Raw genomic sequence first — 25,354 nt, 5'->3', positions numbered from 1 at the left:
AAACTTCGACTCACGCGAAAGAAAATTCTGGTGACCATCATGCAGGGAGCAAAGTTTCGCTTTGCAGATAAATCGCTCGTTTGTTTCGGTTTCGACCACCGAATTTGCTAACTGGCTACTGAATAGTTTGTAAGGCGCATATATTTTTTCGTTTTTGGAGCGCTCTTTCCCGCCCTTTCATTAGTGAAGTCGTGTCACGCATGCATGCAAGATGCCTCTTCGAGATGCCCAAGGAAGATTTTGTGGAACCCTCCACCGAAAACAAGCAGATAATAATTGGCAGCGTAATTACTTTGTCTTAGATGAGGACAAATGCTTACTTCGTTATTTCTCCATTATGAATGCTAAAGTAAGTGAGAATTTTCAATACTGTTTTGCTTTGTTTTTGTCATTTCGTTTCAGATTGTCTTTTATGTTCACTCAATTATCACATAATTCGAGGGGCTCATTATGTACCACTCGAATCGCAGCACTTCCGTCTTTTTAATATGTTCACGAGAACGTACCTTGATTTTATAATAAGTTTAAATTGTACAGCAAGGGGTAAAAATCGAAATTGCTGTGATTAGACTTCAATGGAGATAAGCTTACATCAGCCGGTGAAGAAGGAAATAAAATTTCCAAACTTTATTAACGCCTGTTTACGGTATTTGAACTTAAACAAATTATGCAGCTTGCAAGTTAAAAATCTTAGGTACGCTGACTATTTAATGATGTACTTGATTGTGAGGTTCTAAAAACCAACGTCTGTGTGGTAAAGTTATTTTTAGAACTAGAACTGTGCCAAGAGGTGGTTTCTATGTTTACACTGTTGCCATAAACTTCTCAAGGATTTTGCGACCTTATTAAATCAGTTGCGGTTTCATATGCACTGTGAAGGTACTAGAATGTAAAAACAGCTGATTCTCAACAACAATACCAAAACTGGGTTCTTAAAAGCCACTAATAATTATTATTTTACTTATTATTTTATTGCACTGTAACTGATTGAAACAGGAAACATGAAATTCTACCCACTGGGCCACTGGGTCAGCTTGCCTCCTCATATAAACACCATGAACATTGCATACACCAGCACTTGTGGGATAAATAATGAAAACCGAGAACTCTGCCATTATCGACATAGCCTTAGATAGCTAAACATTGTTAGCTGCATGTATTTTGCTGCAATCAATAAAAACATGCCCTTCAAGAGCTTTGAAGGAACATAGAAAGGAGGCAAAAACTTTCACTGTACACAAAGCTAATTAGTTCAGCTTGATAAGTCTTTAACATTGTTTATGAATGCTATGTTTTATCAGGAAGAAGAACTGGACTGGGATGATTATGATGGAGAAATTAACATCCGGCTCATAACCAAGGTTTTAATATACATTTCCATAATTGTGAAGATTTGTTATAAACAGACTGTGTTGTAAGCTCTAGGGGTTGTGCATTATTTTCAAAGTTTAGTATGCAGTGAAAATAACAGCAATGTTTATTTGTACTGTGGGTTATAAATAAACAACTAAATATAGCATGTAAATTTAAAATACATTATTAATTTTTCGTAAATCCCAGTGATTTTGTTTCCTCTGTGTCCTGCGTCCCTGACGCATAAAAATCCCCAGAGACACAAAATAATTCAAGGCATGCATCCCACAGGACGCAAAGAATGATCGATCAACGTGAACATTTTTTGGTAGAACATCCTGTTCGTGTGATTTCTGTGGCTGTTACTAAGTTTAAAGATACGTATTTTTTTAGCCTTTTTGTGCTTTTTATATATACCGGGTAGAAGGGCTACATTTTAATTTCAGTAAACTGTAATGAAGAGTTTTGGCATCTGTCTCCAGATTAACTGTCTGGTTACATAATGGCCCTGAAGCATTTTCAATTTGGGACTCCTTGTTTTTTTGAACTGGGACTCATTGGTTATGGACAGGGACTCATGATTTTTCACAAGATGAGTCCCAGGACTCACCATAACTATTTGTAACAAAATCACAGAAATCCACCATTTTTTTCATTATTTTTTATGATATATTTATTTTCCTAGCTTTCACAGTTTCAGCCATTTTTGCATAAAATGTGCTGTGTTGAGCATGTATTTTTTCAGTGTGGTTCCAGAAAATATCAATACCCACCTCCATGAAGGCTCATATTAAATTTGAAGGGAGAGAGGGGTATTTTTAAAAGCTAAATTTTGAAAAGGAAAGAACGAGGATTAACTGGAGTTTCCAGAGGGGTGGGGTTGTTTAAAGCAAAAAACACCTGGGGGTTAGAGTATGGAATTAGTTACTGAAACAACACAAAAATATTAGCATTGTTTCCTTCTGTGAAATTCTTACCTTCTGTCAGACTATTATCACCTTCATCTTGCAGTCTAGGTAGATCTCCAGTAATAACCTATCAAAAACCTTTCTTACTTTGATTTATTTTTAGATTGAGGATAAATCAAAGAGTGATGATAAGTCAATACCTGATGGATGTATTATTGGTAAGTGTAAAGAGTATTAAGATGTGATAAATTTCACTATAAGAGCATTTTTTGTGAATCTATAATGTCACAAACTGCTGTCAAAAAAAGTTGAAGGAAGCCACATACAACTCAACTGATACATATTGTCCCTATATCAAGGCAAGGCACTTACATTTTCTCTGGTCACTTACTATATCAAGAATATTGACATATTATTGTTGACCTTTTCACTCAATTACCTGCCAACAGATTTAGAAGTCAAGAAATATTATTGTTTTTCTACATTTTAGTGAATTGTGCATGCCTGGTGAATGGCCATATGACTGAACTTTCTTGTAAATGAGTAAAGGAGATATTTTTAAACAAGTTGGACCCCCCCTCCCGTGTTGCAAAAAGTCTGGGTGTAGGATTTGTCACCTTTTTTCACTGTCATAGTAACCACAGATTTTGTCTTCATGCCATGCTGATATTCTTGTAGCATCTTGGGGCATAATTTGCAGACAGTCAATCTTCCATAGGTCTTGAGCAAGGCACTTACATTTTCTCTGGTCACTTACTATAACAAGAATATTGACATATTATTGTTGACCTTTTCACTCAATTACCTGTCAACAGATTTAGAAGTCAAGAAATATTATTGTTTTTCTACATTTTAGTGAATTGTGCATGCCTGGTGAATGGCCATATGACTGAACTTTCTTGTAAATTAGTAAAGGAGATATTTTTAAACAAGTTGGACCCCCCCTCCCGTGTTGCAAAAAGTCTGGGTGTAGGATTTGTCACCTTTTTTCACTGTCATAGTAACCACAGATTTTGTCTTCATGCCATGCTGATATTCTTGTAGCATCTTGGGGCATAATTTGCAGACAGACAATCTTCCATAGGTCTTGAGCAAGTCCTTTGGTCTGTTTAAAGTAGGTAACCTGTCTTGTAAGTCCCTTTTGTCTAGTAAGGCTGTTTTTTAGCTAGGTCAAAATTTTTTGCCCCTCCCACCAACCCTTTGGTGACACATAACTCTCTCTTCTATCTATGTCTGTGACCCTCTGCCTTTGCAAAAACTCTTCCCTTAACCAGGGTTCTATCTAGGGTATTTGAGGGGTAGAAGCTTCCCCCCACAAAAAAAATGCCCAGCAGCTTCTCCTGAAAAAAATTAATGTTGTTATCATTACAGTGTATAAGTAACTATATCGGAAAAATCATCCAGACGCGACGAGGTCAGTGCGCACACTGGAATGTTTCTCAAAATTGTGTCTCAAAATGCACAAGATTGCATCTCAGCGCATATTCATTTAAAAAAATTTATGGGGGGGGAGGGGGCATGGCCCCATGTCCCCCTAGGAAGCTCGTGGCCTTCAGCCACTTGGGACTTCTTCCCCAAAAGATAAATCCTAGATAGAACCCTGTTAACTAATAGTCCCACAAAGGCAGTAAGTGGCTGTTTGACAGTGGAAGTGTTAGACCATTATTTTCTTTACTGTACTACAAGCTCCTTCTCTACCTCTCCATGTTGTTAGTTTTTACCATCACCCACGGTGAAATGTAGTTTTATACTGTCCCTTAATTCTTTTTTCTTGTTCCTGTGGCCCATTCCTAATGGTTTCTGGAATCAACTTTCACTTCTTACAGTACATAAATTATAGAGCTCTTCTGTCCCATGTGATAAGTACAAATGCTAATTCTTGATTTAATAATAGAAATTCAAACATGCAATGAGAGATGTTATGTACGAGCAGACACAAAGGAGGGAGCAGAGGAATGGATAAGAACATTGCGCAAAGCAGCTGTGAGTTTAATTGACATGCAATTATGTACTGGACAGGTGTTAAATGAGGCCCTGTTACCAGCTAAAATTCTAACAGGCGACATGGCCTTGAAACAGCGACATAAGACAGCAGAAATGGCAACAAATGACGCAATGATGAGCTGAAACTGCGACAGCGATATGGATTTCTCCTCAAATATATGCAAAATCACAGGTTTTGACATTCAGATGAGGGACATACGTCTCCCCCCCCCCTCCTATGAGGACCTTTTAAATGTGATTGTGATGATATTAAATCATTTTTAGCTGATTTGGCTGAGATAATGGAAAAGAAAGGTGAAGCCTCAAAGTGATTTTGTTTGCCTTTCACATACTGGTATTATGATTTTCTTCTGTCATTGCCACAAAAAATATTTGTTTTCTAATTTGCAATCATTTGCAGGTTGTTGAAGTGTTGGGAGACAAAGAAGATGATAGGCCCCCGCCCCCCCCCCCCCTCCCCCACCCATAATAAAATAAAGAACCAAAAAGCAAGGAAAAAGCCAACCTCTAGCCATCTTGACCAAACAAAACTTGCGTGGCCAATAAAAGATTTGTGATATAAATCGTTTTATCTTTTCTCCTTTTCTCATGACAACAATTAAAGTATAGCCCACCAGGAAACCAGATTCACTTCATCTTACCTGCTGACAGAGCCAGCAAAAACAAGTAATGTTACTAATATGTTACTTTATGTTATGTTATTGTTCATTGTGTAGCTCAATTGTGTCTGGTAAATTTTGCAGGTGAATCCATCCAAAAGGCAGGAAAGAAGAACAGAAGAAGCAGAAACAGTGAACCCTTCTGGGGAGGATCAGGCCAAGGAAAGTACTGATGATAGTAAAACAGAGCATGTGTGCTATGAAACAAAAATCATTGGAGGTGTGGTCGTGAGAACACCTGTGACTAAGGTTAGTTAAAAATTGAAATGTTATTGGATTCACATTTTTGTAGTCCCATACAAGATTGTGGTGCTGCATCTGGAGTGGGGAGGTGAATCAGTTGTAAGTTTTACCTTAATTTGACGTGGTATTTACATTTATTTGTTGCTTTTCAGTCATGAATGAAAGTGTGAGGTATTTTTCTTTCCCAAATAACATGCGTCATTATATTGTTTGGTAACAGGTAACAGATTCGGATGGTGAAAGTCAGTCCACTGATTCATTGACGCGTTCAGGATCTGCTGGTGCAACCAGTACAATAAAACCCATTAAGGAGGGATATCTGGTCAAGAAGGGTGCTGTGGTGTGTTTGAGACAACTCTTATTTACAAATTTGATAACTGTTGAAATTCTTGAAGATTCTCATTGGTCAAGATGAAATGGCACAATGGTAGTGCAACGCCTTCTTTCCCTGTCTTTCTATGTGCATGTCAGGATGTTTTGAGAAACTTTGTTGAAATTAACATTCAAAAAATGTAAATTTGTTCAAACCAGCCTCAATGATAATGCAATTTCCCACTACTGTTACATACTTATAGAGAATAGAAATGCATCAAAATCTTAATGTATACATTGCAATAAAATCACTCCCATCCACCCCCACGCCCTCCCCCTTGCCTCTTCTTAAATTTCATTTGAGTATCAAACTTTTTTTGATAGCGTAAAATTAACGACCTGAAAAAATGTAGACCTTATGCAAATATTTTTAACTTGTAAAGTGCAAACAGAATCATAATTTGGCCATTTTCTTTTAAGTCTGCAGCATTAAATATTTTGTTCCTTTGTAGGTTAAAAATTGGAAAAAGAGATATTTCAAGCTGGATTTTCTAAAACTGGCATACTACGAGAAAGAAACAGTAAGTGGTTTATAAGCTTAAGTCAGATATTATGCAGTTCTTTAATGAGTTCCTATTGGGAACATGCTGGTTAAAGGGAAAGAGTATGTATAACCTCATCTAAATAACGAGACATTTTATGCTTTCCAGTCCATGGTTGAAGAAATTAGCATATCACATTTATTTTGTTTCTCGCAAGGTGTAAAGTCGTGCCTGAATTTGCAAAATAACACAGGCAAATTTCTATCGGTCACATTAAATGTCGTTTTTATTTTGTTTCCTTCATTAGGATAAAGAACCTATCAAAGTGATTTACTCATCAGACATCAAGGATGCAAGGGAAGCTCTCGGGTAAAATCTCAATTATTCAATTGTGAACCTGTAAACTGTAAATTGTAATTTGTTTACTCAAGAATCACGTAGGAGTTCTTGTTAACTAGTTTAAAAGTGTCCGTGCATTCCAGATTGAATTGGAATTTGGAAGTATTGGTTGAGTCTTGGTTTTTGAGGAGAGGGTTAGGGTTTGAGAGAACCGGAGTGCTCAAAGAAAAACCTCTGGGAGCAAGGGAGAGAACCCAGTCCACACTTGTGGGAGGCGAGTTCTCTCACCTCAGCATCACCCTTCCTCCCCAAAGGTTCACAATTGTAAAGACACCAAGCTAAACTAACGTTATTTAGAGAGGATGTTTTTTTATTGTTCTAAGAACTGAACATCAAGATAAAATAGGCCTTTAGCATTAGTTGATCACGTAAACATCATCCTTGGAGACCCAGGGGCAGCTAGTCGGGATGATAGAATGTTCGTGGTGAAAGTTAACTTTATAGCTTTCACCACGAACATTCTATCATTCTGACTAGCTGCGCCTGGGTCTCCGAGGATGATGTTTACCGAAAGTTGATCACGTGATCAACTAATGCAAAAGGCCTGAACACTGGTATTAGATTTTGAAGAGAGTGAAAAGAGAGGTACCATGAAAACAAACGATACCAGGAGGACCATCCAAACAGTTTAAGGCAGCCTTATTTCATAAGTTTACTGTATCTCATTACAGCTTGTCTCAGCTAGATTCTAGTGATCAGAAGAAATGATTGATCCCGAATGTGTCATTTGTTATGCCACAAAATAATTATCGGGTATTACCAGAATGAGATTACATGTCAGTCATCATATGTCATCCAGCGTTTTATTTTCATTATAGTGTTGACAACAACAGGGAGTATTTATTTGAAGTGGTTACGTCAACAAGAACATTCTTATTTCAGGTAATTATCCTGGCGGGTCTTAAATTAATCGTAAGAAATAATGGGAAGGCGAATACCCTACTGTAAACTGTTACTTATAAGCCCTGGGCTTATAAATCTTCCTAAGGTTAAAGGGGTCTGTGAGAGCTTGTAAATGGAGGGGTTTATCTTTAAGGGGGCTCATAACCGGAAAAGAAAAAGCCCTTGTAAACAAGAACAAGCCATAGCAGTGCTGATAAAAATACTTTTTGCATTTACTGGTTTTTATTTTAAGCTTCAAAATGTCATCTGCCGTTCATCTTCTATTAAGCCCCCCTTTTCAGAGTAAGAAGGATACAGATATAGGTTTGACGGCAAACGAAATTTCGTTGTTTATTTATAGGGAAGTACAGAAGAAGAAATGAAGTCTTGGATTGATGCAATTTCTAAATTTGCATCTCTTAGAGGCCGATCCTCAAGTGAACCGGTATGATTCTATTTATTATTTACCTGTACTTGGTTGTTCGCGATTTTGCTTTGCCGATAAGACCGGTTTTTTGACAACAAATGTTTCAATGAGCATTTTCCAAGAAAAATTGAAGACAGTGCTTCTCTTAAGTTTTTTTTTGACGGGGAAAGGTGTTGGAGGGAGGGGGGGGGGGGGGGGGCAATCAAGCTGCACTCCTAGAATACGAAAGTAGCGGTTTGACCTCGGTTTGACGTTTAGGAACCCTAGCTGTTAATAAAGGTTCTATAGAATGTGCTGGGCATTTTATATTCATATTGCTATTTGGATGCCTTTTTTAGGAACCCCAAAAAGTTCAAGAGCCAACACAGACATTCCAGTATGCACAAACTACCACTCTCTGATATCAGATACAAAAGAAATACATCAGCAATATTTTGTGAAAGGAGTCCCGTTCAAGATGGTGAACATTGATGAAAGAACTGAGCAGTCAGAAATTGGCGGACTGCTAGTGTTTTATCATTATTTATTTTAAGTATTTTTGAGTTCAGAGATGGACTGTTAAGGAGGACAAAGGAGTCTGATTCAGTGGAAGTCAAGTACTCAAATGGCTATATTTGCTTCAGTAGGGTTGCATACCTAGTTGAATCATCAAGCACTTAATGGCTAGTCCTGCGGGCAATGGTGGGTTGTATTTCCCCTCAAACCGCCACCTTCCTTTGCACGAAGCACTTTTTTAAATCTCACAATTCAAATCAAACAAATGTTAAAATCGTTTTTCGGCCAGGACTGAGAAAAAAGTATTTGCTTTGCGCGACTTGCACACATTTCCCACGGTTCCAAGGTACACGACCCGATCACGTGCAAGTGAGATTTGCTCTCCTTTTTGGAAATTTGAGTGTTTTTACACATGGCACTTTATACGCTGTTGGCTCGAAAATCCCGCGTGAATTGGGAGATTTTGACAAACCATTTCTTGTTTTGTTTTTGAGGAGGAAAGGAAGGGGAAAAGGGAATGGGGTATATAGTTTAGTAAATGTTCACGCTAAAGTGTTACCTGGCTTTTAAGTGATTGCTGAGTTCGCTTGGATTTTCAGCAATTAGAGCAATATATACGCAGCGATAGTTGCGGCAAGGATCGCTGAAGTAGACTTCAGTTCTATCTAAAGGCTAGTTTCTGTATGCTCTTCTACAATCACCGGACTTCATGCCAGTCTTCATCAGAGAATGGACATTTGGTACATTTGATTGCGTTCATGAGTCATGTGGTTTCTTGGTGTCGCTGACGATGCAATTACTCAATGACATACTACAGTACCACTTACTATTCGATATCTTGAGATGTTTTCAGTCGAAGAAAATTTTTCACGAGTTTAATGTCCGCCCTTGCCTGCATTAATTGTGTTTCTTTGTGTTGCTATCGTTGGTGATCTACTGTGTGGTGTAGTGGGTATTGTGTTGTATTGCAAGTCTTGCGTATTAACCATGCGGTAAAGTGTTTCATCTGATATGTACCTGAATGACACCAGAGTTGGATAAATGAATTCGGATGCGTGTCGCTGTTCTATTTGGGCATCTTTACCGAACAATCTTTCCTGTGTTCGATTGTCAACATGGTATAGAAGAGTATCGTGGGTGCCGGGTTGGACGTGGTTTTAAGTTATCCCATAGCTCATCAAAATTGCCTGCTGAATTGTATTTTAGGATTTCGTCTCTTCCTTCTTGTTCTTTCTGGTACCCAAAACAAAGTTTAAGCAATTTATGATAATTTTTTTTCTATTTACAGTGTGTACATACATAAGTTGAGCTCACATTCTCCCAAGGAGAGTGGACAAGTTTAGACTAGAAATGATATTTAACATTTAGGAAGAATTATTTTTCAAAGTGTAAACTATTTTCCTGCTTAAAGCCTGCATGGCAGGGCGGCGAGACATACGCTGAAGTTTGGGCGTGTGTCTTCCTCAACTATGGTTCCTTGGGAGTTCTAGAAACTTGCCGTGCTGTAAAATATTTTTATACATTTTTAGTTTTCTTCATGTGTAATGTGTCGTATTAATATACAGGTTTTGCAAAGCTTGGATGTCTCCTTCACTTGTTGATACACTGTATACTTTGTTGGTTGCCGTTTCTGCTCGATAACCTCGCAAAAATCCAGCGATAAATCCGTTCTTGTGGTCCTCTTTCCATATACGTTTTTCTTTTACCCAAACGTATTTCACTAAGTTTACCTTTGTAGCTTACTGCATCCTTTATCGTTTCCGCTTGACACATACGGAGCAATCCTCCCCATAAAACGCGAACGTCATTTTCTAGCATTCCTGCGATTGCGCCGCCACTGCACTCATCTTAAACGTGACCTAAAGAAGCCACAGGCTCGGTTCTACAAAAGGTGATTGAGATTAACCAAGGGTGTGTTCACGGGTCGTCCGGTGAACACTCACTACCCCTTCTACCTTTTATATTAGCCGGATAGCGGTCAGCGTTTTCGTAGTTTTGTCCCGCGCGATAAAATTAGGGACGGGTAAAGTAATCTTTCGTGGTTGGGCTAGCAGCTCGTGGACTTCGGCCAGGAGCTTCCGCTTCATACTATCGTTGTGGATGTCGTCCACGCACGTTGAGGGTGGACCCGCAGATCTTGACCTCGGTCTTTGGCCCACAAGATAAATTCGACAATGTAGTTGGGGCTACCGTCCGCCGGATCCAGCTCATCGGTCATTTTCCCAAGAAATTCCCTGGAGGGTTTTCTTTACGCCTATTTTCCCTCCTGCTAAATTTTCCCCAGAACGAATTGGGGCCAGCTAACTGATGGATACCTTACAAAGCTACCGTCTTTCCATTCAGCCAGGTATTTACGTAGTCAAATAATTAACATAAGAGACTGTGCTCCTGTTGAAACACTGAAAATGGTAAGCCTCGTAGATTTTGAGGAGGCGGTACTCTTTTCTCACCGCTTTCTGCGATTCCGGCTTACACTACGTACCACGGATCAAACTGTCCTTTTAAGGGTACTTGCAGACCCACATGCGCTCTGACAACAGTTAAGAGAACTCTTTTTCCATACAGCTGCCACAGAGAGGAAGGGTGACTTTACAACCACAATGGTAAGAATCTACGAATTTCGTGGCTGTCTTTCGCGCAGTTGCCCCCGTTGTTTTAAAAGCAGTATGGAGAAAAAACCACCAGCCGTTGCCCATAGCACACCAAGCAAACTATACATGGATTCTGTATAGAAACAGGAGTACCTAAAGCAAGCAGGCTGGTGCGTCCTCTTTATCTGGCAGAGCGATTTTCATGTTTAGACCGGCCCTTGTGTTGCAAGCGATTTTAACCAGCCATGATTTCCACATACGCTCACGACACTCAACCAAAGCCATCCATGGCTTTTTATGAGGGTCGTGCCAACGCTGTGCTGTTGTGTGAGGAAGTAGAAGAAACCCTAAGCGAAGGAATCGGGTACGTCGACGGTACGTCCCTCTATCGCACCGTCCCCAAGTATCTTATCACTTAATCGGGCCACCCTAAGTGATCAACCTTCTACTAGCCTGCGTGCAGACGATTAGGAGTTAACCAGAGTTTAATTTCGTCTGCGCGCAGGCTACCTTCTACTGCTGTGGTGGTAGTTACCTTTCCAATATGAGCAGCTGTGTAGAATAAGCAGAGCGCACGTGGGTCTGCGTGCACCCCTAAAAAGGATAGATTGATCCGTGGCACATGGCGCACCCTGGAGTTACAGGAAAGCAGTTTACAAAAGGTACCGCCTCCACCAAATCTGCGAGGTACACTATCTTCCTGATTCCTAAGAGAAGCGCTCTCTCTTTAAAGACTGTAACTACCTGGTTAAGGGAAAAGACAAAAGCTTCGTGATTGGCACACAACGCGGACGGAACCCGAATAACAGAGAAGGGATAGACCCAGTTCTTAGCTGATTCTACGAGGGGGCATTGCCTTAGACAAAAAAAAAATAGTGAAAACCAGAGGGAAGGAAGCCACCAGTAAGCTTGCCCTTGACGTTTGAAAAGAGGAAAAATAGGCGTAAATTGGTCACCCTTGCAGCCCTATACGAACGCCTCAAGATGACGAGACAAACTTAAAGCAAAGGGAACGCACAAACCAAGCCACGTCATGGCCAGTACGTCACGCATGTGCACAGCCACATCAACCGGGCAGCGGCAGCCATGGACTTTTGTGCCTCGATCTTCGCACTGACGAATTTTAGTGCCTGTAGGGGAGCTGGTGGGGCCATCCCTTTGATGAAGCCAATCTGATTTAAATTTTGTTGCTTGAAGTTTTCTTGAAAAAACGTAGGTTTTTCGATTTTTTTGGAGTATTTGTTCCTTCGTTTTGAAAAGTTGTCAAATCTTCAAACTTGGCTGCATCTGATTTGTTCACAGCCACATATCTTTTTAACCCCCCCCCCCCCCCCCCCCCAGCAGATTCTAGTTGTTTCAGTAGCTCTTCGGATGTTCTTCGCAAGTATACGACTGGTCCAGGCTCGTCTTGAATTCGGTAAACCCTTCTGTGGTTCCGACAGATTTTCTTACCTAACGATGGTACATACCTATCTTGCGAACAAATCTTGAGGGCGGGGGTTATGGAGGTTAAACGCTGCACCAGGGCTTCTCCGAGAGCTTGTTAGCGATATAAGTTTGGTTAGACCAAAACGAACATGAGTTCCTGAACATTTAACAATATGACAATATACAATGAAGAAATATTTATAATTTTAACTACTTTTCTGTCGATATGTACAATTCCGTAAGTTTAATTTACTGACTTACATAAGTAACCATTATTTACAATTTCGACAGTGGTAAATTTGTAGGGCATTAACGTGTATTTTACTCTTACAGAATACTTACATCTAAAAAAGAAACAAATAGAACATTACTATGGAGTCCGAACATTAACAGAAGTAAAACTCAATGCTTCTCAATTTCAGAAAGACGGAGTTAGGTAATTTCACAGCTTTGACCACGGACACAATGTTGACTTGTCCTTAAAAAAATAAACCAAAGATACTTCTCTCTGGGACCCAAGTTACTAGATTGAATGGGCTCGGATTGTGATGAAGAGCTAGTAAAGATGATCATATCTTGCCAAGAGCTTTCAATCTTCTGTGAAGGAATAGTGACGCCAGGAGATTTTTAGGAAGTGACTTGAGTTGCTTGGATATTGTGGAGTAGTATTTATTGACAATGGCATCAGCACACAACCTGCGGGAAATGGTAAATTCAGGAATTAAGTCTGTCTGAATAATCGTAAAACCTCCTGCCTCTTAGTTCTCCGTCCGTTTATGCTTTACCCTTGCACAAAATCGTTGTGCGTTATAACATTTAGCTAAGATAGTAGAGCGATCGCGAATTAAACTTGCATATGTGGCTCTGAGAAAAGGAGGACGACTTTTCGTTGTCTTCTCGTTGTCAGGTGATAGCGCCATTCCCTCCCCTCCCCTCTCCTTCTTCCTCTTGCTGAAAAAAATTCTTAGCTGATCGTTTTCTACCGAGTTAAACAAATACCTGACAGCCACAATAATACAAGACAAAACATTGTTCTGCACTTCTGTAAACCTTTGGCAAACTACAACTGCTAATAGAAACAAGAACATGAAACTAATCAAAGCTTTAACCTTTAATCCTTTTACATAAAACAACAAATACAACACTACTCGTCTATCACACTCATTACAGTCCTCTGAACTCCTTTTTTATAAAGCACATGCACTTTTTTTTTAATATTACATAAGCATCTTCTTACCAATTCAGGCGCGGAGGCGTGAATCTAAAAATCAGAATACTGGCGAGGTACTTCGAAAGAAGAGAGAACACATAGTGTTAAAACTTTCCAGTGTACCAATCAGTGAAGTAGATTGCCTGGATTAACTGGGGAGGACAGTAACAGGGTAAACTTTGATTAAAAAACACAGAAAAGAAACATAATAAACATCTGTAAGTATATAATGTGGAGTTGAGAATGCACCGCTGTCAGAAGGCGACACGCTGATACAGTGATTTTATGCCCCCGATGTTGGAGGCCTTTACATTCTAACAAGGAGTCCGAGAAAAAATATCCAACTTCGTTTTGTAAAATTCTAAAAAGCAAACGGTACTGACAAAACTGTCGGGAAGATTTTTTTTAGTGGACATTAACGCTAGAATTAAATTAAAGTCCACGACCTTATTCAACACGTGTCGGAAAGTTCAAGTGTTAGACACCGCAGATAGCCCGAGGGTATGGGATTGCGACTACTAGTAAAGTTAACTGACATTACCGGGTCGTCGCCAAATAATGTAAATGAAGTTTTGCCTCCAAAAATTACAACTTCGCCAGGAAGAGATGTACAACAAGCTGTGTGCCAATTCCGGGTCATTGGTGAGCTGATAAATAAAACATGAATATTATGGAAAATATGCCGACAAGAGCCATGATCGAGGTAGCCCGATTATGGCCGATTATACCCCGATTATGGCTCCTGATGCCGAACCATTTTTTTCTTTCATTTGCAGACACAGCGAAAGATTAAGGCAATATACTGTTTATATAATATTTAAATTTCCGAAATGACTCACAATATTCGAAATTATTTAATTTGTTAGGGTTCTTTTTCAACTGCTTCGGTTTTTTATCATCCTGGCTTCAGAGGCCGTTATCCAAATACCTAAGATTATTATATTCACGGTTCAAATTAACTCTTCGCTTGTACGACAGTTATATTTACCTTGGATTTGAAGGGACTGTCGACTGGAACCAAGTCATAGTTGAGGTGGCTAAAATGTAAGCATCACCTGAACACAACAAAATATAACTAAACTGAAACATCAGCTGTTACGGGATACCTTAAATAACATAGACAACGGTTCGCATGGTGTCTATACTACGATTTTTCTATCATATTTCTTCACAGTTACTGGTGAGCCACAAGACTGTTCGCAATCTATATTCAGAAAATTCACCAACAAAGCTTCTTTCTAATGAACTGCGGTCGTCTCGCCGGAAAGTCGATTCGCCTGATAGCGTTTCGCGCGATGACATAAAACACTCTACAACAAGGTGAACATACTTATCAGAGATGTTATTTTGAAAGCTTGTACGATCTTAGCGATCTCGATAGAATGTATGAATTCGATCGGTACGACGATCTTTGAGATATTTTGTGTTCAGTTTTTCTCCGAAAAAGGCGTCGGCAAATATGTGCAGTCACTGCCCGTGGCTTTTCATGCTTTTTTCTTTCAGGTATAGAAATCCTCTTCACCGGCACTCTTGAAAACGGACAGCGACCGCCTTGAAAAACACTGCAGCTATAAAGCAGCCGCTTTCGTTAGCCTACAGAACAGGCGTTTTTTTTTTTTTTCGCGGATGTCAATCGAGAAATGGATTTTTGTAATCTTCGCTCTCTCTCTTTGAACTAAAATGAATACTGTTGGACAACAAAACAGTCTTAAAATCGTACTTCAAGATGCGAGGCGTGAGATGTCGAGCAAAACGCGCGAGCCTCACAGCCCTGACCTTTTGTTAGACTGCACGCGCGTTCTTGACTACTCAAAACTATAGGACTGTTTTGCACTTTCCACACTACTACATACCTAGTACGTCTTGATCATTGTTGTAACCTCCATAAAGAAACAAATGTTTGTCGCTTACTGGAGATAGAGAATGCCATGATCTACCTTGAGGCACATTTCCCATAGTAGAGATGCTAAGGAAAACAGAAAATGAAATCAAGTTAGTAACGAACTTCACCAAATCAAGCATGCATCAAACAGTGTACTACGCAACAACACTGAAGCACTGAATGTGGAATATTTCGATATCTAAAAAATCTACTGAATTCACCTGCCACTCCATTCCAAAGTGTCCATGTTGAGAGAATGCAAGTCATTCCGCCGTCTTTCCTACAAACATTGTTTCATATTTTAAGATTAGACTGTAGCACCTGTACTTATTGCAGAATAATTTTTTTACTATTCTTTTTAGAGCATCCAATCATCAAATTAATATTATAGGCAAAGAGAATAAAACCGAATTGGCTTTTTAACGTTTTATATCTGCTTTCAAATTTCGCACTAGCCCTGGGTTATCTTAATACTGCCTTGAACAACCTGACTCAGGAAATAGCTCCAATGCCTAAATATAGGTCTTAAAGAAATAAACTGGACCATTTTTTGGAATTCAGTTAATGAGAAGGCACATTTTAGCTTTTTAATAGATAGCAAATAGTGGGTCCGATAACTCTTTTCAGTGATCAGGACAGCTGACTGTTGTGTATTAATAAGTCTTTCTCGAGGATTATGGTAGTGTAGATAGATAGATAAATAAACTTTATTTCAACATTCGGATTAAAGAGTAGCATTACTGCTACAAAGTATCTCTGAATGAAAAGAAACAAAATATATTGATAAACCAATTGAGTACAATAAATGATAATATTAAAAATAATTTTGACCAGATGACTATTTACAACAATGTACATCATTTAAAAATAGGCAATAAATACCTCTTATTAGCCGAGTTTTCGGTCCGTACTTTAAATTACGGACCGAGTTTTTTTCCATCGATTTATGGCCCAAGCGCGAAGCACGCGGGCCATAAATCGATGAAAAAAAACGAGGATCCGTAATTTACAGTACGGGCCGAAAAAACGAGGCTAATAAGATGTTTATTATATGGCTTCTTCCAGTTTGGGTGGCCCTGGTGTATGGCTCATTCGTTACAATCACTGTAAACTTATAAAACTGGCTTTCTTTGTACCCTTTACTAAGAACGGTATATTTAGACTTACAAAATGTGGACTTTCTCCTAAAGGTTTATGTATTCTACGCAGTGTAACACGGATTATGGTTAAAACGTATAATTGCAGCTGTAACGGGAACATGTATCTTTGGTGATGCAGCAACGTTTATAAAAGATTACAGAGTTTTATTTGGAGATATTTTTATTGTGCCTTTCTTAGGTTCTGCCTTGGGATGGACAGCAATGTGCAGCCTGGGGTGGGGAAATTTGGTTGCATTTGACTGGAATGATTTGCCCGTGGGCAGGGAATTTGATTGAAAATTTTTGAAAAAAGTCAAATCCCCACCCTATGCCCTGCCTCCCCCCCCCCGCCGGCATTACATTGATAGGTGCATTATAAGAGCATGTCTTATCTAATAAGACGCGTCTTAGCTAAGCCGCGTCTTATTTTAGACGAAATGTGCCGTTTACACGGAAAGTTCGCGTCTTATTTTTCCTAGTGAATACTTACAGTGCTCTTAGTTTTGACCGAATATCCTTAAAATATGTCTGTAAACCCTGAGGACTGGGATGTTGACTTTGCCTTTCCAGATTTTAACCTAGCTTTGTTTGAATGAGAACGAAGCTGATGTAGAAACTGAATCGTACCCTTTCCGTGGAAGAAAATATGGTCCGTGTTTGAAAATTTTAACGCAGATCACACTTGAAGACGGGAATGAACTGGCAGAAGTTCGAGAGGTTTTCCGCAAACAATTAACGAGCGAATCCTTCGACAATGACAACAAACTTACCTTGAAGAGCTTGTTTGCCTTTTGCAGTGTTTTTTTTACAAGGACCAACGGAGAAAAGATGGAAACGACTTCGAGAAAGACACATTGCCCGGTTTCCAAAACTCTCCAGCGTTACATTAAAGAGCTAAAACTTGCAGCGCTCTTAGTTCTGACCAAATAAACTTTTTGCGAATTTGTTTTCACTTTCTCGGAAACCCTTTGTTGTGTGCTATTGTTTTCGTGAGCCAATAAAAACTTTCTTTCTTGACGCCTGTCAAATGATTGTCAAATCGCGCGTCCTGCACTTGTTTCCAGTCCCCCAAACTGGAAGAAGCCATATAATAATTGACCGGTTACGAGTTTGACTAATAGTCGCGGGTCGCGGGTCGCGGGTCCAAAGTCGCGGTCGCGGGTCCAAAGTCGCGGTCGCGGGTCCAATGTCGCGGTCGCGGGTCCAAAGTCGCAGTCGCGGGTCCAAAGTCGCGGTCGCGGGTCCAATATCGCGGCAGGAGAAAATGATTTGGAGTTCGAGGTACTTGAGTGAAAACGAGTGATATGAAAAAATATAAAGGGCAAAAAATCGTTTTTATGCATCATACTCTACGGTAGCCAATTTACAGGTTACGGATGTTAGAGTCAACAAAATAATGTCTTAAGAAAAGACCTAAAAGAAAAAGCTGGCCGACTTTTGTGTTCACCGCAAGTTCATTTTGTTTTCTTTCTATCGGGCCCAGTTATGTATAAATTCAGCTTTGAATGTACTTATGCATAACAGTATCTGATAAAAATGTTACCATGAGTTACCATTGTTTTCTTCTTGTCTATGAATTGCTCACAAATTCTTAGGGGTGCATTCACTGAAAAATGTGCGATACACTTCATAGACTATAAATTATAAACGTTAAAACAACTTAAAACCTTTTTTAAAAAAGGCTAACTCGGGCTCGAAAAGCTACTAGTCTGTCGCTAGAAGAAACGAGAACTGTTTCAATTTTAACAAATGTTTTCGGCAAAAATAAAGAAAACGCTTGTTGAAAAACTTCCTGGTCGCAAACTCCCAAAATAAACTCTTTGCACAAGTAACTGGAAAGAGGAGGAGAGACGTTGGGCTTGAAGTGCCAGTAAAGTACATTCAAGTGGGTATTCAAGGCATGAATTTAATATAGAATTAAACAAGTAATAATCCACAGAAAGAGGGGAAAAAGCTCGAGCTTTATCCTCTCTTGTCCACAGATAGGAGTTTGTTCCCACTAACGATTGAAATCCGGAATCCAAGTTCTACCAAAAGAGAATAGATCACAGGGCGCGATCCATTCAACCAAAATTTCCGGAAATTTCGGTCCAAAACTCAATGGATCAGTTCGGTCCAACCGGAAAATTTTCGAAAAAAAAGGGTCCACCTTTTGAGGTGGACCACTTTTCCCGGTCGGACCGGTTGGAATTTTGGTTGAATGGATCGCGCCCATAGTCTCTTGGTTCTACTGACAAAGACTTGAATCCAGTACCTGGAATCTGGAATTACTTACCTAATGTATTGTCTTTTCTTAGCTCTGGTGGAGTTGATAACTTACCGTTTTCAGTGTCTGGTTTACTTTCTTTTCAGCTTCATGATATCGGGGGTTATTATTTCCTTACCTACTTACTCACTTAGTTATTTACGATGCATGTTTTCAAGATTTGACTGAGACGCACTTTGAATGGCTTCCTATTGTCAGGTTGTCCTGGTTGTCATTTAGGTGAAGAGAACAAGAAGTTATATTGAACACTCTGGGTTGCCGTCTCAGTTGTAAAAATAAAAGCATTAAGCGAAAATCTTGCTTCCAAGAACAGACTCCTTTCTGTGGATTATTACTTGTTCCATATTAAATTCATGCCTTGAATACCGTTTGAATGAAGTTTCATGCGCCTATTTACATTTTCTTTCAGTTTTGCCGAAAACATTTGTTAAATATAAGAGTTCTCGTTTCTTCTACCGACAGACTCGGAGCTTTTTGAGCCCGAGTTCGCTTTCTTTAAAAAAAGGCTTTAAGCTGTTGTAACGTTTATAATCTGTAGTCTATGAAGTGTATCGCATATTTTTCAGTAAATGAACCCCTAAGCATTTGTGAGCAATTCATCGACAGGAAGAAAGCAATGGTAACTTATGGTAACTTTTTTTATCAGATCCTGTCATGCATAAGTATATTTAAAGTTGAATTTACACATAACTGGGCCCGATAGAAAGAAAAACAAAATAAACTTGCGGTGAACACAAAAGTCGGCCAGCTTTTTCTTTTAGGTCTTTTCTTAAGACATTATTTTGTTGACTCTGACATCCGTAACCTGTAAATTGGCTACCGTGGAGTATCGTGCATAAAAACGATTTTTTGCCCTTTATTTTTTTTCATATCACTCGTTTTCACTCAAGTACCTCGAACTCCAAATCATTTTCTCCTGCCTCGACATTGGACCCGCGACCGCGACTTTGGACCCGCGACCGCGACATTGGACCCGCGACCGCGACTTTGGACCCGCGACCCGCGACCCGCGACTATTAGTCAAACTCACCGGTTACCGGCCTAATCATAACTATAACAAAATTGTCAAATCTGATTGGCTCTCAACTGCCCTGATTTCAGCCTTTATTACATCCACTTTGAAATCACTGGCTATCCGTGCAATCTGATTGGCTCTCAGCAGTGTGATTTATTCCTAAATCGCACCATTTTTTGCTCTAAATCGCATCTGTTCCAAATCGCGTCATTCATGTTCTAAATCGCATCATTTCTGTTTAAAATCGCACCATTTTTGTTTTATATATCGCATCATTCGTGTTTCGAATACAAAATGAGATGTAAAAGCCTTTTTGTTTCGGCTTTTTAACAAACCGGCTACTCGGTGAATAAAGTATTAGTACTGACTAAATTCTACGATTTCAAAATGGATGTAATAAAGTGGTAATTGAACTTCGTGTCGTGCAATTTTGGTCTGAAATCATACTTGTGATTTCAAATCAAACTCGCGCTGCGCGCTCGTTCGATTTTGAAATCACGCGTATGATTTCAGACCAAACTGCACTCCACTCAGTTCAATTACCATTATGAATCGGACTCCACTCAGTCCCGTTACCATTACATATAGCCACAGCGATATAATAAACATCTTATTGGCCTCGTTTTTTCGGTCCGTACTGTAAATTACGGATCGAAAAAACTCGGTCCTTAATTTACAGTAAGGACCGAAAACTCGGCTTATAAGAGGTATGTATATTACTAGTAGTTCTAGCATTGTCCGGTCGTAAATTCCAGTGATTTGTCGCCAAATAAGTAAAGGAATTTTTACCATGCATGCAGGTCCTCGTAGTTTCGGAAACAAGAGTTTCCTTTTTCTATATTATTTATTACTATACCATATATCTTCCTCCAAAGAGATAGGCCATATTTGCAATTTGAGCAGATGCCTGGGCTGCTCTTGGAGATGGTGGTCTGCCCTAAAGTTACGAAAGAAAGTAGTTGTAACTGGACACTCAATTTGCAATTTTGTAGCAGCCAAACTGTAAAACCTAGTTCTAGTCTGCGGAAAGCTTCTATGATAGACAGAACTCGGTCAAATAAGGCCTATCCATCCAATACCTTTTGCAATTCCTTTTACAGTATTTTCAGTTGACAAATGAAATGATTCTACCACTCTTAATTTAAGTGGAATGGAGCATTTCTACAAGGAGTGCTTCAATGTGATCAAGGCTTCTAAATAGGAAACACTCCATATTTAACTATCCCCAACCTCCCAAGAAGGGGAGGGGTGTGCGGTGGATTTATTTGTGTTAATTGTAGTTTCAAATGAAATTCAGACTTGAATGATTTTGAGCCTAGTTTGATTCTCAACTCCTTTGTCACTAATGATTATAAATGACATCATCAAATTCTTTTGTCTCAGAGACAAGGAGAATCAATTAAAGTTGAAACCCTTTGAACCTGAATTTCAGTTTGAACAACTACATTTGTAACACACCTTTGTTTTTGGTTGGATCCATGTTAGACTACTTGTATCCAATACAAACAAGTGGCTGTTCCATCCTGTATTGTCCTGTTGTTAAGTTAGATTGTGATTAATGCTTAATTATTCCCAAGTGAAGCTGATTGGGTGCCCAAGAGTCTTTAAGGACTGAATTGCTAAATTCTGAAATGGTAGGATCATCCCCAGAACAACTTGTCCTACCTTAAACCCACCTCTCCCACACCAGTTCACAAGTACCGTTGAACCTCAATTTAAGGAAGGGCCAACGGACTGGGGAAATTTTGTTCATTATATAATTTGAGGATTCATTACATTGATAACCTTGATTTAACAAAATTTTGAAGAAAAAAAAAACAACCAAAATGTTCATTATATCAAGGTACAGTTAATGATTAATTTCCAACACCCAGCATTTCCAGATCTGGCCAATTTCTATAATAAACATTTGTATACAAAGCTATTGTCTCAGTTCAGAGCTGTACATAGCTACGGCACTAGAAACACAAGAACAGGCAAATAAAACTGCTTAAAACTACTGTACACAAAGATTTTACCCTTGTTGGTCTATTTCGCTTACCTTTTTAGCTATCCTTTGGTCACATGTTGACATTTATTCCTTATATTGAGGTATATTTTATGTTTGTGTTTCTGGATTTTGTTTGTTATAACCAAGATTTCAATACATTGAGGATCATTAAACCAATATCTGTTCCATACATTTTATTGTAATTTTGGCTAGGCTGAAGAAAATCGTTATACCAAGGACTTCTTTATAATATAGCAGTTCATTAAATCAAGGTTCCACTGTAATCAGTGAAAATACTTACACACACAAAAATTATAACACAGCAATAAATGAGATTAAAGTCAGTCCAAAATTACCAGGGTCAACAAAACTTGGACTAAATCAACCCTATTAACCATATTCCTAACTGCTATCACTTAGTGGCTTCCAAGAGGCTTATCTCACCCAGGTTTTGTTGAAACCTTAAGAATACTATAATTTGTGACTTACTGTGTGCTCCTCACCACTGGAGTCAAAAGTGAAATATCCGTTAGACTGGTCTACTCTCTCAGGGTCTGGAGCCAAGCCATATCCTCCAAAATATAGAATCCTAAAGTGAAATTTAGTTGAAACTAATACCATGATTCTAATTCCATTTGATATTTAGTGCTTTTTATACTCTTTGTCTCCAGGAATCTATTTATATTATTATCGATCAATACCAACGCTCACAGAGAGATTATCATAGTGTTACGGTTAAAGTCATCTCATAGTAGTATAGGTAGAAGTGTTATACATCGACCAGTTTCCTGCCTGCATTCTTTTCTATTTCGCCCCAAGTGCACACCATGGATGTAAAGTACATTGGCTATGTTCTTTGCTGCAATTAGGAGACAGTGTTCACAGCAATTCACTTTTAATCACTCACAAAGGCGGGTTTTCACTAGGCTTACAAAGGTCAGGGTTTCACAAGGCTTTCAGAGGCGGGTTTCACAACGCTTTCACAGTCCGGTTTAAAGGCAACCAAAAAACTAACTATATCTTTGCTACATCAGAATTTTCACGTGTTTCTGGTTGTAAAACAATTTAATCTTAAATCCATTATGTAACCAAATATGCACCAAGTTCCGGACAGTTCTTCTTGCATTGATACACTCCCTTTGTGTATCCTTTGAGTTTCTGCAATACAAGTCCATTGTCCAAATCCCAACCTGGAACCTGCTCAGCATAGTGAAACTACCTGTACCAAGGAGTATTTACCTCCAGCTTTAACCCATTCTCGTCCCCAGAGCCACTTGGCTTAATTTGTACCAAGAAACGATAGGCTCTGGGGACGAGAATGGCTTCAGCTGATATGGCCACCAGGCTCATCAAGGCACAGTCCCCCACTATGATAAAGAACAGCACATGGGGGGTGGGGGGGGTGGAACCATGGATATAAAATTGTGCAAGTTAATTTATTCATATATATACCCGCTTTTAATTCACTTGAACTTATTTGTAGCCGATTATATGAATGATCAACACCAAGATATTAGGACTTGGACAATATTATTAAAGAAGCTATGACAAATATCACTCTCAGCTGACAATGTTTAATCCAATATTCAGGCCCCGGTTGTTCAAACGTTGGATAGCGCTGTCCACCAGATAAATTGCTATCCAGTGGATAAGTACTACGGAAATCAATTACGCTATCTGCTGGATAGTGATTTATCTGATGGATAGCGCTATCCGACGTTTGAAAAACCGGGGCCAGATTGTTATCTTGATGACAAGGCATCTTCTCAGTGCCTGGATATTGGATGAAAAAACTGCATCTTGTATTTGAAATGAACTGTGTCGCAGTACAGTCAGAATTACAGTTCATTCGCTACAACTTACAAATCATTGTGAGTCCAACAGCACAGTTTGTCCCTTGGTGAAGGAGGGTTTCCCTGGATCCTGCTTGTCAGATTTTCCCAGATAAATGTTTTTAAATCTAATACAAAAACCTAAACAGAAATAAAATGACATGGAAAATTAATATATTAATTGTTACCTCAATTATATGAGTTGTCAGGGAGGACACAAAAGCTCATGTGAAGTTTGTATTCTGCAAAAGAAGATCTGTATTCCACCTAACGTTCGGTAGCCTATGACCATTTTTTTTTTCAGACATGGAGCCTCTTTCCAATATTCTCCTGTAATGTTACACGTTTCTCCTGCCAACTAGAATTCTTACTGAAAACCGTGTATTGATGCAGAATTACCGACATACAGTGGAGGTTGGTCCCCCGTCACAATGTCCAGCAAAGATATACATTGATTTTCCTTCCATTACACATGCAGATGATCCTGACATAGGGGGTGGCTCTTCTCCACTTGTTTCAATTTGCTTCCTAAAAATATCAGGAGCTCTAATAAACAAAATGTGTATAGAAATGATTTCAAGAATTGACAGCCACCATTTTGTCACAAAACGCTAATGTAAAAGAGAGTTTTTTACGTGAAAGAAAGAGCTTACCATGTGGATGTCTCAATGCAGTACAGCCACACCTCGTTACTATTGTGCATCTTATCAACTATAAAAGGAACTCCATAAAGCTCCTGAAATGCAATAACAATATTATATTACTTTTGCTCATAATCATTTGACTGCAGTGTATATGGGGACATACTGCAGGATGGTATCAAGTCTGGATCTGGACCTGTCCTAAACAAAGTATAGCTGCAAGGCTGTTGCTGAGTTTTTAGTATTCAACTAGTTTTTAGTATTTAACTATTCATTCGGTAGGTTATGAGTCAACATAAAGAGGTTTGCCCCTCCCCCCCCCCCTCCCCCCCACCAAAACATGAGGGTACATACCATACGGTTTACAAACGGGCTGAGGTACCCGTATACCACCTCCGGAGAAAGCCGGGGATAAAATCGTGAAGTATAAACAACATAAACATGATGCTACAGCTGAGCATCTTCTAGGAAGGGCGAGATTCCTAACCTCTGCTGATCTTATAAAACGTAAAAGGTTAGAGTATCGCCCGAAGAATGAATTATTTTCAAAGTCATAATCGATACGTACACGATAGTAGCCTCCCCAGACCACTAAATAGCCGTCATAATGAACCGCGACATGGCCCATTCTCTTCTCTGGTTTCCTCCCATTTATGGACGGGAATACAAATGTCATTTTCTTGGAGGAGAGTGCATAAAAACACCTTAGCTAGGGCGCTTTCCATTCAACAAAAATTCCGGTTTGAAATTTCGGAAATTTCGCCTGCTCAATGGAACGGTACATTCCGGTTGTACAGACCCGACCCAAGCCACTGCGCGTTTTGTTATTGTGGCTCGCAGTTGGTGGGGGGCCCCACGACTTAGCGAAATTTTCGTATATCTATGATCCACCGATTTATGACATCGCATCCGGTTGCACAGTCGCGCGAGGCACAAAGATGGACGCCCGATTGACGAGCGACTATAAAATACAGGAATGGCTCCGACCTGTAATTGGAGGATAAAAATAGTTAGTAATTAATAAGTTAAAGCTTAACTTTCAGCCACGCGTCACACTGGACAACGATATCACTAACGTCGTTGTGATGTGTGACTTCTGTTTCGTCTTACGCAGTGAAAGAAGCAAGAAGTCGATG

At 39.3% G+C, this 25,354-nt stretch overlaps 2 protein-coding genes and 1 long non-coding RNA gene across 3 annotated transcripts; 1 reads left to right on the top strand and 2 right to left on the bottom strand.

Moving 5' to 3' along the window:
• The first annotated feature begins 15 nt into the window (after positions 1–15).
• Positions 16–9,800, top strand: LOC140933907 (pleckstrin homology domain-containing family A member 1-like). Its single transcript, XM_073383580.1, has 11 exons — positions 16–349; positions 1,302–1,361; positions 2,425–2,479; positions 4,156–4,244; positions 5,009–5,173; positions 5,388–5,507; positions 5,992–6,060; positions 6,329–6,390; positions 7,239–7,302; positions 7,664–7,747; positions 8,068–9,800. Exons 1-11 carry the CDS (start codon positions 212–214, stop codon positions 8,128–8,130), a joined length of 969 nt encoding a protein of 322 aa, XP_073239681.1. The 5' UTR covers positions 16–211; the 3' UTR covers positions 8,131–9,800.
• Positions 9,801–12,425: 2,625 nt separating this feature from the next.
• On the bottom strand, positions 12,426–14,058 carry LOC140933918 (uncharacterized). The gene is made up of 3 exons (XR_012165088.1): positions 13,995–14,058; positions 13,481–13,530; positions 12,426–12,939 (listed from the first exon to the last, which is right to left on the bottom strand). It is a non-coding gene; the product is annotated as an uncharacterized lncRNA (long non-coding RNA).
• A 379-nt stretch (positions 14,059–14,437) lies between these two features.
• On the bottom strand, positions 14,438–24,994 carry LOC140934805 (kelch domain-containing protein 2-like). Its single transcript, XM_073384367.1, has 10 exons — positions 24,787–24,994; positions 24,231–24,313; positions 23,985–24,105; positions 23,609–23,718; positions 22,235–22,334; positions 21,214–21,288; positions 20,612–20,692; positions 15,557–15,615; positions 15,307–15,419; positions 14,438–14,508 (listed from the first exon to the last, which is right to left on the bottom strand). Exons 1-10 carry the CDS (start codon positions 24,892–24,894, stop codon positions 14,438–14,440), a joined length of 921 nt encoding a protein of 306 aa, XP_073240468.1. The 5' UTR covers positions 24,895–24,994.
• Between the last annotated feature and the right edge of the window lie 360 nt (positions 24,995–25,354).

The sequence above is a fragment of the Porites lutea genome, chromosome 4 (genome assembly GCF_958299795.1).
Source record: "Porites lutea chromosome 4, jaPorLute2.1, whole genome shotgun sequence".
Lineage (NCBI taxonomy): Eukaryota > Metazoa > Cnidaria > Anthozoa > Scleractinia > Poritidae > Porites > Porites lutea.
Note: the sequence above shows the minus strand (reverse complement) of the source record. Positions and strands in the feature narration are given on the sequence as shown.

Coding starts and splice junctions, on each gene's coding strand:
- LOC140933907 (XM_073383580.1), top strand. CDS start 212: ATGCCTCTTCGAGATGCCCAAGGAAGATTTTGTGGAACCCTCCACCGA. Junction 7,303..7,663: donor CAAGAACATTCTTATTTCAG/GTAATTATCCTG, acceptor GTTTATTTATAG/GGAAGTACAGAAGAAGAAAT. Junction 7,748..8,067: donor GCCGATCCTCAAGTGAACCG/GTATGATTCTAT, acceptor TGCCTTTTTTAG/GAACCCCAAAAAGTTCAAGA.
- LOC140934805 (XM_073384367.1), bottom strand. CDS start 24,894: ATGACATTTGTATTCCCGTCCATAAATGGGAGGAAACCAGAGAAGAGA. Junction 23,719..23,984: donor ACGGGGGACCAACCTCCACT/GTATGTCGGTAA, acceptor ATTTCTGTTTAG/GTTTTTGTATTAGATTTAAA. Junction 21,289..22,234: donor CCAGTGGTGAGGAGCACACA/GTAAGTCACAAA, acceptor ACTTAACAACAG/GACAATACAGGATGGAACAG.